This window comes from Bubalus bubalis, chromosome 15 (assembly GCF_019923935.1).
Source record: "Bubalus bubalis isolate 160015118507 breed Murrah chromosome 15, NDDB_SH_1, whole genome shotgun sequence".
Classification (NCBI taxonomy): Eukaryota; Metazoa; Chordata; class Mammalia; order Artiodactyla; family Bovidae; genus Bubalus; species Bubalus bubalis.
The window spans coordinates 44963671-44977606 of NC_059171.1; the positions used below are offsets into that span (position 1 = coordinate 44963671).

Here is a 13936-nt window from a genome sequence, read left to right on the forward strand (position 1 = left end):
CTCGGAGTATAGACAGAAAAAAAATAACAACCGTGGTTCGGGTCAGAACCCGAGCAGCGTTTCCTAAGTGATCAAGGTAGACAGTGGGTTCTGGTGGAGGCCAGAGAGCTCTATGCGACCGAAGGTAGGGACAGCGCCATTCACTGTACCCTCGCTTGCCCCTCCCCCGCCCGGGCGCCTAGCCCGCCAGCCAATCCCCTGGCGTTATCCCCTTCCCATCGGAGGCCCCGCCCCCCGCGCCCGGGACGCTGGGGCCCCGCGGCGTGACGCGAGCACGGCAGCTCCGCCCCCTGCGTCTCTGGCCTCGCCGGCCTTGGGGGGATGGTACCATCATGGCGTCAATGCAGGTAAGAGGAGTTTGCAGCATCTGGGCGGGCTCCGTTGCCGCGGGGAGGATGAGAGCCTTTCCTCCGGGGGTGTGTCTGGGTCTGTGGGGCACCCGGGCGGGCTCCGGAGCGGCCCCGGAGACCGGTCCTTCCCACCTTCAGGGCGTTGGGGAGGGGTGAGAGGCGGCGAAAAGAAGGGGGGGGGTGGTCTCGGTCGGTCGAAGCGGACACCAGCCGGCCGGGAAGTTGGGGGATAAAGAAGGCTAAAGGGGAGGAGGGGGCGAAGTTTGATGTTGGCTCCGCGGCGTTGGTCTCGAATCACCTCCGGCTCACACGGACGACTGTCGCCTGCTTGCCTCCGGGCCCAGGGATGCCTTTTCCACCGCGGTCCCCGGCTGGGCGGAAACAGCTGCTCTCGCCGTTGTCGCCGGGGCAGGGGCGGCCCCGAGAGGGGCTGAGTGTGGGGAGCCGAAAAGGCGTTCCGGGAGAAGGCGGCTGTTCGCAAAGGCGTTTCGCGGCCTCGACTCAGGCCTCCCACGCCCGGCCTCCTTGGCTGCTCGGTCCCTCGACTCTCCTTTTGACTCTTAGTCCTATGCCCCAGGGGTACCTTCCTCTATCAGCCTTCGCACTCTCAACCAACAGAGGTCCCGCAGCTCATTTTCTCCTCGCTGAAGCTTCCCTGAGCCCCTCAGAATCATTTGCCACCTAACTGGCTATCTCCCCGAAGGACGGATCACCAGCCCCCCTATACCTCCCGGGATAGCTCACCCTCCAGTCTTTTTATTTCCTACAGTGCCCCACCCTTGCGGTCGCGGTTAGGCTACAGCCCTTTGCCCTTCTTCCCCAGACCTTAGTGGCACCTTATAAGAGGCGTTTGTTAACCCATGTTATAGCTACCTGACTTGGCAACGCGTGGTTTTCTGGTTTTCCAACTTAATAGACTCTTTTTTCTTTTTCCAAATCCAAAGAGTTGTGTGTTGTTTTTTTTTTTTTAACAGACAAAGATGGCATCCACAATTGCAGTTTTGTAGAGATTAACTGCATTATCTATAGCTTGCATTTAATTTATAGATGAAGACTAGCTCTGTCAAAACATAGAGAAGGCAGAACTCCCCTTTGAAGTGTCAGCTGAGCGCTTTTTAGTTTTAACAGCATCTTAAAGAGACCACGTTTTTCTTAGAAGGATTTTATATGCTTTTGTTTCTAGAAGAATAAGCAAGTTTCCTTATCCCCCTGCCGATTTTTTCTCTTTTTAGGCGAGAACAGTGCTTTTCTTTTAGCTCTATTCTGGATCATCTTCCTCTTTTGTGCACGTATTTGCTTCGTATTTACTTCTGTGCTTTTGTGTTATCTGTCCGCTTTCTGCCTGTTCTCCGTACAAGACTCTTTTTACCTTTGCTTCTCCCTCTGGACTTTACTGCAGAATAGGGAAAAAAAAAACCAAACAATTGTATATAACATTCCTAGTTGAAGAGATGTCATGAAACAGTCCAGAGAAAAAACAAAAACAATTTCAGGAAACATTATACTTTACCGTAATCTCCCCAGAGACGTTAGAGAGGTTTCGTCATTTGAGGCCAAAAAAGGAACTGTAGAACACGAGTTGAACAGTAGATCGGCTATGTGACCAATTTAAGATTATTTGTGTTAAGATTAAAACCATTCTCTTTAAGAATAAAAAGATTAAAATCCACAGTACTAGTGATGATATTTGGCAGAGGAGTATAGGGATAACTGATTTGCTGATTAAAATTAGACCTTTAGTATCTGAAAAAAAGCAGATTTCAAAACTGAGTCAGTACAAAACTTAATGTTGATAGTCTGGAATTTTACATGGCGACTTAAGCAATAGACACAATACTTGGCAGTGTAATACTGCATTTTTCTGTGTCCCAAGTACCTCTGTCTTTTCACCCTTTATTCCTTTATGTCTTCTGATTAGAGGAATGGAAAACTGATGTTTTCCCTTTTAATTAAAACTAAATTCTTCCTTTTATTTGTATTTTAGAAGTACCTGATACAGATTCTCTGGTAGTATCTTTTTATTTTTTAAGTTTTTTATTGAAGCATAGTTGATTTACAATATTTTGTTTCAGGTGTTCAACATAGTGATTCACAACTTTTAAAGATTATTCTCCACTTATAGTTATTAGTAAATATTTGCTATATTCCCTGTTCTGTACAATATATCCTTGTAGCTTATTTATTTTATACATAGTAGTTTGTACTTTAGCTTGTACCTGTTAACCTTGTCTCCCAAAGTCGCTCCTGTCACTTTCCCTCTCCATTGGTAACCACTAATCATATCTGTGAGTCTGTTTCTTTTTTGTTATATTCACTAGTTTTACTTTTTAGATTTGATATGTAAATGATATTCTACAGTGTAGAATATTCTATAGAGAATATTCTATTTCTCTGATTTATTTCACTGAGCATTATACCCTCCACATGCATCCATGTTGTTGCAAATGGTTCACTCTTTTTTTATGGCTGAGTAATACTCTGTCATGTGTGTGCGTGCACATGTGCACACGCATGCATCAACATCTTATTTATCTGTTCATTGGTTGATGGACACTTACGTAGCTTCCCTATCTTGACAACTATAAATAGTGCTGCTGTGACTATTTGCCTGCATTTATCTTTTCAAATTAGTGTTTTTGTTTTCTTATACATACCCAGTAGTGGATCATATAGTACTTCTAATTTCCATCTTTTTGGGGACCCTTCCTACTGTTTATCATAATGGCTGTACCAATTTACATTCCCACCAACAGTGTGCAAGGGTTCCCTCTTCTTTTATGTCCTCTCCTGATAGTATTTGAAAAATATTTTAATATAGATTAACCAGGCTTTTTGAAACACAGCACTTCTCTGTGTGGTTATTCTTTATCTTTGCACAAAATTTTTTCCTGACCATCTTAATAACAAAGTTTAACTCTTCAAGACAAATAGATTATACATCAAACAACAACTAGGTTATGTTTGTTCATTTACCCATCAGTTATTTTCTGAGGGCCCTCAATGTCAGGTATTCATCTAGGTGCTGAGGATACAGCGATGAAACAAGCAGATGAGGTTTCTGCCTTTGTGGATGTAATAGTCTGGTTAGGGGTAATGGGTAAGAAGAAAATATTTAAGTTAATTGCTATTATGTTAGACGGCTATGGTGCTATGGAGAAAACTTGTGGAAGGAGGCTACTAAATGTTTTTTGAATTTTAGTTAGAGTTCTTAGGAAAAAGTAAGCTATACATGAATGCTGCTTTAACCATGTCCTTACCTAAAACGTTTTCAGTAGATTTCTTCATCTTACCCACACCAGGTTATGACTGCTGATGAAGAGGTTACTTAACCTGTAAGAGGAACTGTGTTTTAAAAGTATGCATATTATGCAAATGTATATAAGACTTACTACCTGTATTGATAAAGATGAAATAATTTAGCCGTAAGGATCATCAGGATAGCAAGTAAGGGTGGACTTTCAATTTCTTTTTTGGAGAGTATGTTGTTGTTTTGTCTTTTAAAAAAAAATTTATTGAAATATAGTTGATATACAATGTCATGTTAATTTCAGGTGTGTAGCATAGTGATTCAGTTATACATATCTATATGTAGATAGATATAAAGGGCTTCCCACGTGGCTCAGTGGTAAAGAATCCATCTGCCAGTGCAGGAGACACAGTTTGATCCCTGGGTCGGGACGGTACCCTGGAGAAGGAAATAGCAATCCACTTCAGTATTCTTGCCTGGAGAATCCCGTGAACAGAGGAGCCTGGCAAACTACAGTCCATGGGGTCGCAAAGAGTTGGACATAATGGCACCCTACTCCAGCACTCTTGCTTGGAAAATCCCATGGATGGAGGAGCCTGGTGGGCCGAAGTCCATGGGGTCGCTAAGAGTCGGACACGACTGAGCAACTTCACTTTCACTTTTCACTTTCGTGCATTGGAGAAAGAAATGGCAACCCACTCCAGTGTTCTTGCCTGGAGAATCCCAGGGACGGGGCAGCCTCATGGGCTGCTGTCTATGGGGTCGCAGAGTCGGACACGACTGAAGCAACTTAGCAGCAGCAGAGCACACCTGTACATAGTGACTAAACAATAACAACAACAGCATAAGATATACAGTTACATCTGTTGTTTTTCAGATTCTTTTTGGAGAGTATGTATCTTAAAGCTGACATTGTAACTACTGTAGTATACTCTATGGGTGCCTTGCAACCTTTTTTTACATTGTAGCACACATAGAAAATAATTTTTGAATTGCGCACCAGGGTGGATGAGATTGTTGGAGGCTGGAAGCACCTGGCTGGGCAGCTCACAACAAAACATTGGGAATGAGGATCAGTGTTCTGGTACACCCATAATGCTGGGGAGACTTCTGCTCCATTTGCTAGAGTTGTTCATACGATTCGAGATTATGGTTTTCAGATTTCTGTGAGCCCTTTGAGATTTTCTTCCCCTATTTTTGCTTTTTTTTTTTTTTTCTTTCATTTTTTCCCCTACTGTTTCTTCCTAGAACAGACACAAATCACCAAGTAAGATATGGTTAGATTCTGTTTTAAGAAACCATTTGTTCTTCAACATACGATTCAGGATTGTGGTTTTCAGATTTCTGTGAGCCCTTTGAGATGTTTTTTTTCCTATTTTTGCTTTTTTTTCTTTCATTTTTTCCCTGCTGTTTCTTCCTAGAACAGACACAAATCACCAAGTAAGATATGGTTAGATTTTGTTTTAAGAAACCATTCTTAGAGAATGGTGGGCTCATGATGGTACTTAAACTTTACAGGAGTTGAATAAGTAGATTTACACTAATTCTGATGATTCTAGAAATCTTAAACTATTAAGTGGAAAGTTGGTCATACCAGTTGTTTAGATTTAGCATTTTAGGAACTTAGATTACTTGGTACAGACTTTCTTAGAGCATTATTATAGTGAATTTTTTATGTGATTCAAAACATTTCTTAAAAGTGGAGCAATATTAGGGCATTCTGTTTTCAGCTAAACCATAAAGTTGTATTTTTTGTGTATGTTTCTTTTTTTGTTTTGTTCTTAATCTTTTTTTCTTCCCCATGGGCTCATTTCATATTATGAAATGATTAATTAATTTTGCCTCCTGGATGTATTTTCTGATTTTAGATTTTAGCTGTTTCATTCAGACTTCTTTATGTTGGAAGTTTTTTAGTATACCTGGTATACTTTTCTAATTTGACCACCTAGATTTATTAATTTTAGATAATAAGCTACCTTTGTTTTATGTCTTAAGATCTTAGAACGTCAGTGTATAGTAGTTGATACTTTAGCAGTGATATAATTGAGAGAAATGATCAGTTGAATTACTCTGTGGATTTTCTTCATTTTCTTCCTCTTAATTGGGTCTTATACTGACTCTTGATTTGGCTAGATGGAGGGAAATTGATTTTGAATATGTGCTTATTTTTAGATGATTTAGAAACAATAAATTATTTCGGGTTATTCACAACTCTGCATTGTTGTTTACTCAAATTGTTGGTTCTAGCGATTGAGAGAGAGAGTGTGGGTTCTTGAAAGTGAAAGTGTTAGTCACTCAGTTGTGTCCAGCTCTTTGTGATCGCATGGACTGTAGCTCACCAGGCTCCTCTGTCCATGGAATTCTCCAGGGAAGAGTACTGGAGTGGGTTGCCATTTCCTTCTCCAGGGGAACTTCCTGACCCAGGGATCAAACCTGGGTCCTCCTGCGTTACAGATTCTTTACCATCTGAGCCACCAGGAAAGCCCCAGGGAAGTGATTGAGAGATAAGAGTATGAGTTCTTTCTGACATTATTATTATAGTCATATTATTGACAATTAGATTCCATATGACTATTTGTTGATATCATCATGAAGGGTTACAGCATAATCAAAAGTGAGAAAACTGACTGTCATCACGGATCCTGAGGCTTACTAAGCACTGGAGGTTTGTGGAGTATACCTAGAATTATAGTACCTGAGAAGGTTGGCTAGATACTGGCCGGGAATGGGGCCAGCACAGAGCTGTTGGAGCAAGTGCTGAAGGAAAAGGGAAACAGCAAAGAGTAGAATTGAAGATGTTCTGTGTCAGTGATAAACTTAAGTAGATAGTAGACTTCACCAAATAAAAGCATAAAGCTGGGGTCATTATCTTTTCTTAATTCTCACAGCAGTCATTGTGGTATTTTTCTTTTTGCTATTAATCAGTTGTTGCTTTACAAGATGCCTTCTATTTTTTGTCCTAAAAGTGTTGGTTTGGATCTCTTATTTTAACTTTTTAGGTCTCTTCCACTTCCTTGGCCATAGATTCGATAAGAACCAAAAAAAAAACCAACAAAACCCTCTCTCATTGTCCCTTAAATGTGCACATAGTGATTACAGTGAGTGCTTATCCATCACTTGACACAGCAAATTCTGCGTTAATTCTGTTTTAGAGAAATCTAAAAAACAGTTCTCTTAATAGAAAGGTCAAGTACCTATAAAGAAATACTTTAAAATTCATTTTTATATTACATGTATATTCCCCTCAAAGTTGGCTTATTTTCTTGATTTATGTGTGCCATAACTTTGGTGTTTTTCCAAGTATTTACATTCTCTCTGGATTCTTACTCCAGCCTTGTAAAATGGGAAGTCAAATCCCATTTCAGTCTAATAAAAAGAGCGATTTTTGATAAATAATCACTTATTTGAGCGGAGAAGGCAATGGCATCCCACTCCAGTACTCTTGCCTGGAAAACCCCATGGACGGAGGAGCCTGGTAGGCTGCAGTCCATGGGGTCACTAAGAGTCAGACACGACTGAGTGACTTCACTTTCACTTTTCACTTTCATGCATTGGAGAAGGAAATGGCAACCCACTCCTGTGTTCTTGCCTGGAGAATCCCAGGGACGGGGGAGCCTGGTCGGCTGCAGTCCATGGGGTCGCACAGAGTCGGACACGACTGAAGCAACTTAGCAGGAGCAGCAGCAGGACTTATTTGAGAAGTGACTTACCCAAAATTGTATAGCAACTGAGTAGTGAAGCTGATGCTGTTAAGATGAACATACTAACAAGTTTGATCTTGTAGAGAAATCATGGAGATATTTATTTAACTCTTTAGTCAATAATTTACCATTCACTAAAATATTTTATTGCTTCTATAGCTAAGAAAATGAGAGGGAAGTGTTCCTTATATTTTAAAATATAAAGTTACTTTATGTATCAAAATTTTTACAAAGGTTCTTTATGCATATACTTGATCGTTGAATAAAACTATAATGGCGAACCTTTAGTGTTCAAAGATAATCTTTATTCTTAAGGAGAGTTTTTAGAAGGATGATCTGGCATTTTTCTTTTTTAAAAATATTTTTTCTTATGATGAGAACTAATTTTACTTTTGGCTGTGCGGGGTCTCCCTCGCTATGTGGGCTTTTCTCTAGTTTCAGAGAATGGGGGCTCCTCTAGTTGTGGAGCGCAGGCTTCTCTTGCAGTGGCTTCTCTTATTGCTGAGCAGGGGCTCTAAGGACTGTGGGCTTCAGTAGTGGCAGTTTCCCGGCTTTAGGTCACAGGCTCGTTAGTTGTGGCAGAGGCTTAGTTGCTCCGCAGCATGTGTGGCATGTGGGATCTTGCTAGATAAAGGATCGAACCTGTGTTTCCTGCATTGGCAGGTAGATTCTTTACCACTGAGCCACCAGGGAAGCCCTGGCATTTTTTCTGAAAATACACTTCTACATAGTATTTATCTAGGTTGAGCCTTTGTTTAGATGAATTTTATTGCATCTTTTATAACGTTGTCTGCTTCATTGTTTTATCTGCGTAATACTTGTTAATGTTTGTTGGGTATTTTTAAAATGTCTCTGTTTGATGGCCTTTATTTGTGAATGCTGTTTTTGGAGTACCAGCAAATGGTGCATGCCTTTGAGTTATTTTTCTCCTGAGAAAAATTGTATTCTCGTTCAGTTGCTTTTATAAAAACTTCATTAGAAAAAAGCGCCCAGGATCTAGAATCGAAAGACCTGGATTCAGGCTCTGTTTCACTGCTTAACAGCTGTGTTGCACAAAAACCAGTGTGTAGTGTAGTGATTAAGACAAAAGTAGTTGAGCAGAGAGGTAAGCATTTGTAAACTTCCCAAACCTTTCTATAGTATTCCCCTTGTGGTGCTTAGCAAAACTTGATTCTTCCAGTTGTTCAATTAGAAACCTTGGTTTCATCCCACTTCATAGTCAAACCATCAGCAGATTCTGTTGAGTTCTACCTTCAAAATAAATAATCCAGCCGTCTACACTTCTGCATCATTGTGTGTGTGCGTGCTAAGTCGCTTCTCTTGTGTCCAACTCTTTAAGACCCTATGGACTGTAGCCTGCCAAGCTTCTCTGTCCATGGGATCTCCAAGCATGAACACTGGAGTGGGTTGCCATGCCCTCCTCCAGGGGATCTTCCCAGCCCAGGGATTGAACTCATGTTTCTTACGTCTCCCGCATTGGCAGGCAGGTTCTGTGCTACTGGAGCCACCTGCATAATTACCTGATGTAAATCATCATCATCTGTCATCTACATTGTATCAATAGCTTCCTCACTGGTTTCCCTGCTTCTGCACTTGTTCCTTTACAGTCTTTTCTCAACTCATCATTTAGATTCTTTCAAAACAAAAGTCAAATGTTACTTCACTCACATCCATACTGTGGTTTCCCTATTTTATTGAAAATATAAGCTAAAATCCCTATTAGTGATCTAGAAAGGCCTTACATTATCTGTCTCTTTCACCACCCTCCACTTTACCCTCCTCACTTCTCTGCAGCTATATGGACCTCCCTTTTGTCTTTGCCCCTGTTATTTCCTCTACTTGGAGTGCTTTTCTCTACTTATTTGATGGCTCACTTCCTTTTTTTGTCTCAAATCTTTTTCCAAATGTAGTTTTCTAAGAGAAGCCATCCTTGACCATCCAGTACAAGATAGTCCTCGCATCCCTGGCATTTGCAGTGCCCCTTAACCTCCTAAATTTGATCTTTATATGCCTGGCATATTGTTAATTAATATACTGTTTCTGCTGGACATACCCCAGTGCCTGGCATGTGGTAGACCTTCAGTAACTGTCAGTGGAATAAGCACAGGTTTGAATTCAGATAACCTTTGTTTGAATTCTAGCTTTGCCACTTAAAATCTGTGTAACCTTTTTTTAAAAAACCCATCATATGGGGTAAAATTACAAATCACTTCATGTCATAGATCTTTGGAATTGTTTGTGAGTTATATCTTATAATTCTGTAGGCCTCTTTATTTGTGTAAACTACCTCTGTCAGATATTCACTTAAAAAAATTTTTGATTCCTGGTTCTTTGTTGCCTACCAACAAAGGCTACCAAAAAAGCAGATTTCCTTTATGTGAAGTCTCTCCTTGTGTTTACACACCACAGGGAGCAGAGAGGAAGTATGATTTCTAATTAGCGTGTATTCTTTGCCAGTCCTCTTCAAAATTTGAGAATTAGCCAAGTAAAATTTTGAGCCTTCTATATCAATTTTAAATGGCAAGTTCAGTTTTTTCCTTTTTTTAATTGAAATACAATTCATGTATCATAAAACTTAACCATTTTTTAAAGTATAAAAGTCAGTGGTGTTTAAAATATATTCATACCCATGGTCACGAAAAGAATATATTCATAAACTCACCCCTAAAAGAAACCCCTTAGCCATTATCAGTCGCTTTGTTCCCAGTGTATCATGTTACCTGGTCCCCTTCTTTCTCTGTCCCCACCCTTGGAAAACACTAGTTTGTTTTCTATCCTTATAGATTTGCCTATTTGGGGCATTTCATATAAATGGAGTCAGGCAATATGTGGCCTTTGGGACTGGCCTCTTCCACTCAGCATAATGTTTTTGAGGTTCATCCATATTGTAGCTTGTATATCAGGACTTTGTTCATTTTTAGGCTAATGGTCCATTTTATGGTTATGCCACAGCTTGTTTATCCATCAGTTAATTGACATTTGGTTTGTTTCCTGTTCCTGTCAGTTAATTGACTATTTATATTATTTCTACCTTTTGAATAATGCTGCTATGGGTATTTGTCTTAGGAGTATACCTAGGAGTGGAATTGCTGAGTCATTTGGTAACTCTTATGTTTAATGTTCTAAGAAACTGCCGGACCTTTCCATGTCTGCTGCATTGTTTTACATTCCCATGAGCAGTGTGCAGAGCTTGCAGTTTGTATATATTCTGGCTAATATTTGTTGTCCATTTTTTTAAGTGTAGCTGTCCTAGTGGGTGTGAAGTGGTATCTCATTGTGGTTTCTCTTTGCATTTCCTTAATGACTAATATTGGACATCTTTTCTTGTTTTTATTGGTACATTTCTTGGAGAAATGTCTATTCAAATCCTTTGCCATTTAAAAAATTATCTTTTTATTGTTGACTTGTGAGAGTTCTTTCTTTGTATATTCTGACCTTATTAGACATTTGATTTGCAAATATTCTTTTATTCTATGAGCTATGTTTGCACATTCTTCCTGGTATCCTTTGAAGCATAAATATTTTTAATTATGATGAAGTCCAGTTTTTTTCTTTTTTCATTTGTATTTTTGTTTTGTATCATTACTTAATTCAAGGTCATGAAGACTTGCAGTTTATTATACTTTTCTTCTGAGAGTGTTATGGTTTTAGCTCTTACATTTACATCTTGATTTATTTTGAGTTAACTTTTGTATACGGTTTGAGGCATATTTAGCTTTATAGCATTAATATGGCAGGTTGTTTTGTTTTCGAAGTTGTATAGATCCACGATGAGGATCCATCAGGTTTGATAATACTCAACTGGATTCAAGTTATTTCTTTTGGTGAGTGCAGCTATTATCTGTTTTTCAGATAAGATTTATATTGTAACCCTACTACTAAAAAATGTGATTGTAATCCTAATAAACTATTACTAAGAATATATGTTGACTTTTACTATAATTAAAATAGACATACATCAACTTTGGTTTTTAAACTTGCAAAAGCATTGAGCCACTGGACATTTTTAGAGGTCATCTAGTCCAACCATCATACCTTTAAATCATTGCTGAATTTTGTGATTAGTGATCGTTGGTAAAATGTTTACTTTTGTACTTCATGGAAGGCATATGTTGAGCAAATTGAGTATATAGTTCTTTTTTAGTATATGGATTTTATATGAGGAAAAATGTTACAGAAAAAATGTCCCTTAGATAGGAAAAACCAATTTAAAGATTGTAGTGGAGAAAATTATGTAGCTGGGCATATTGGTGCCATCTTTGCTCTTTATATTACTTAGTGGAAACCTCATAAATTCCTGTCTTTTGAGCTACCTTGATTTGATATTTCTACAGTCTATCCACATGATTCATGGATTCTGTACTTGTGAATCCACCTACTTGATAACATTTATTTGTAACCCTGAAATCAATTCTCATGGTGCTTTTGTGCTGATTTACACACATGTGCAGAGTGGGAAGATTTGAGTTGCTGGGTGTGCATGTGCCCTGCTCAAGTGAAACAGAGCAACACTGTCTTGTTTCAGCTGTTATATAATAAACAAATATCCTTCCTTGTATCTGTTGCCACTTTTTTCACATTTTTGTGCTTTTGGTGATTTCACTGTTTAAAGTGGCCTTCAAGTATACTGGAGTGCTATTCAGTCTTTCTAGTTCCAAGAAGACTGATGTGTCTTATTCAGAAAATCTGTGTATTAGATAACCTTCATTTAGGCATGTACTGTTGCCCTTGGGTTCAGTGTTGAGTCAGCAATATATATTAAGAACTCTTTAAATAGGAGCCCACAAAAACTAAGGTTATTATTAATTGGTTGAATGTGAGCAGAGGATTACAGGAACCTAACCCTGTTTTCCCCTGGAAACAGTGGTTCACTATTTGCTAATTAAGTATTTGCTGTGACTTTATAGAATGTTACTTCTGTGAATAATGAAAAAAGTAAAATGTCTATATTTTGATTTAAATTTCAGTCCCCCTTTGATCTGAAATGTGTTGAAGCCATGTTAAAACTGGTAAAATGTAATGTCACTCTGGTCAGGTTCCTTGTTTCCCTTTTTCCATTTTCTGCTTTAGATCCTGTCCCTCAGTTGTTGTTGTTTTTATTTACCCACATAGTGCAAGTCAGTGATTTTCACTGTTGGAATTATGTTGAAGACACCTAGGGAGCTTTAACAACAACTATCCCCAGAGAGTAATTGGTCTGGTGTTCATCCTGGATATTGAAATTTTTCTCAACACCTTGTTAAGCCTGATCTGCTACCTAAGTTGAAAACTTACCTAGCTACAGTGGGAAATTTTAGCTGTGCAAATTATGTAAATTGTATAAGATATAACATTTATCCTTGGGCCAGATTTAGCGTTCAGGAGATGGTAGACCTTTCAAAGTTGATGCCTCTGGAAAGATCTTTTTAGGAACCAAAGTTGAGACTAAAACTGTTTTATGTTCCTGGCTGGTTAGGGTTCTATCAGAAAACATGTGTTTTCTGTAGTATCAGAGCAAATGTTGACTATCTTGCAAAAATCTCTTGTTCTGATGGCTACTTTATACAAAGAAACAAAATATCTGCTGTAAGAGTTTTTCTGGAGGAGGATTAGTAAAGGAAATGCGTTTGAGATGTGGCTGCTGGGAACTTGCCTCCTGGATGCCACAGGCCAGAACTAAGAGTTCACATGCCTCCACTGAACACCCTGCATGCTGCAGCCGAGATCCGGTGCAGCCAAATACATACATACATGTTTTTTAAAAAAGAAGTTGTGGCTGCTGGGGGACCCTCCAGGCTTAGCTGTGAGCTGAGTGATTCTTCTGTGCCAGTTGTGTTTCTGGACAAACACATTTTATATCAGGAATTTCGGGAGTTGAATGTGAATAGTTACCAATCTAAGATTGTTGGGTTTTGAGTTTGTTTTGTTGTTGTTGTTTTAAATAATCTTAGGGGTCCTATATTAAAATGTAAATAGCCCTTGGAACATTAGTCTTGTTTTTAGTCTTTTGGCCATTATTGTTCTCCAGTAATGCATAACATTATGCAGCTCCCATGTTAGGCCTATGCCAAGAGCTTTTTGTCTGTTAAAATCACAGAGAATCAGGCTCTTTATGATTCTGGGGCCTGAGTCTATTTTTCCTGTCTTTAAGTTGAACTGGTTATTACTGTAAACATGTAGATTCTGTCAGTAGCTTTTACTTGCTATGAATCCTTAGCAGCTCTTAGTCTCTTTTTATAGTGAGCTTCCGCTTTGCATTCTGGGTAACTTTCACAGTTCCCAATTTTGTCTTCTCATTGTTCCTGAGTTTTTTGTGTGTGTTTTTTTTTTTTTTAGACTTACCTAGCTAAGTTACGTACTGTTTCTACTGTCGTTTTGAATTCACGTTTTACTCAAAATCTCCATTAGTTCTTTAAAACTTTGTACCTGGCATCATGAATCCACCGAACTTGGTCTCAGTCTCACAGCTGTACGCACTTTTTACCTCGTATGTCCTCATAGCGCTCTTGACCTCTTTCATAGAGTTTTTCACTTCCGCCTTGTACTTTTATAAAGGTACTTTATTGGTTTTTAAGTCACTGAGGGCAGTGTGCTACTAGTAGTAAGCACTCAAGTAAAAGTAAAGAAATACGTTTTTCAAAATAGGTCAGAAGTGATAT

At 39.1% G+C, this 13936-nt stretch overlaps 1 protein-coding gene across 1 annotated transcript in view; it reads left to right on the plus strand.

Moving 5' to 3' along the window:
• The first annotated feature begins 215 nt into the window (after nucleotides 1-215).
• The window catches only part of UBE2W (ubiquitin conjugating enzyme E2 W), a 61432-nt gene continuing 47711 nt past the window's right edge, over nucleotides 216-13936 (plus strand). Inside the window, exon 1 of the mRNA XM_045162794.1 lies at nucleotides 216-347. Within this exon, the coding sequence (XP_045018729.1) occupies nucleotides 333-347 (15 nt within the window). The 5' untranslated portion in view covers nucleotides 216-332. The remainder of the gene's footprint in view (nucleotides 348-13936) is intronic.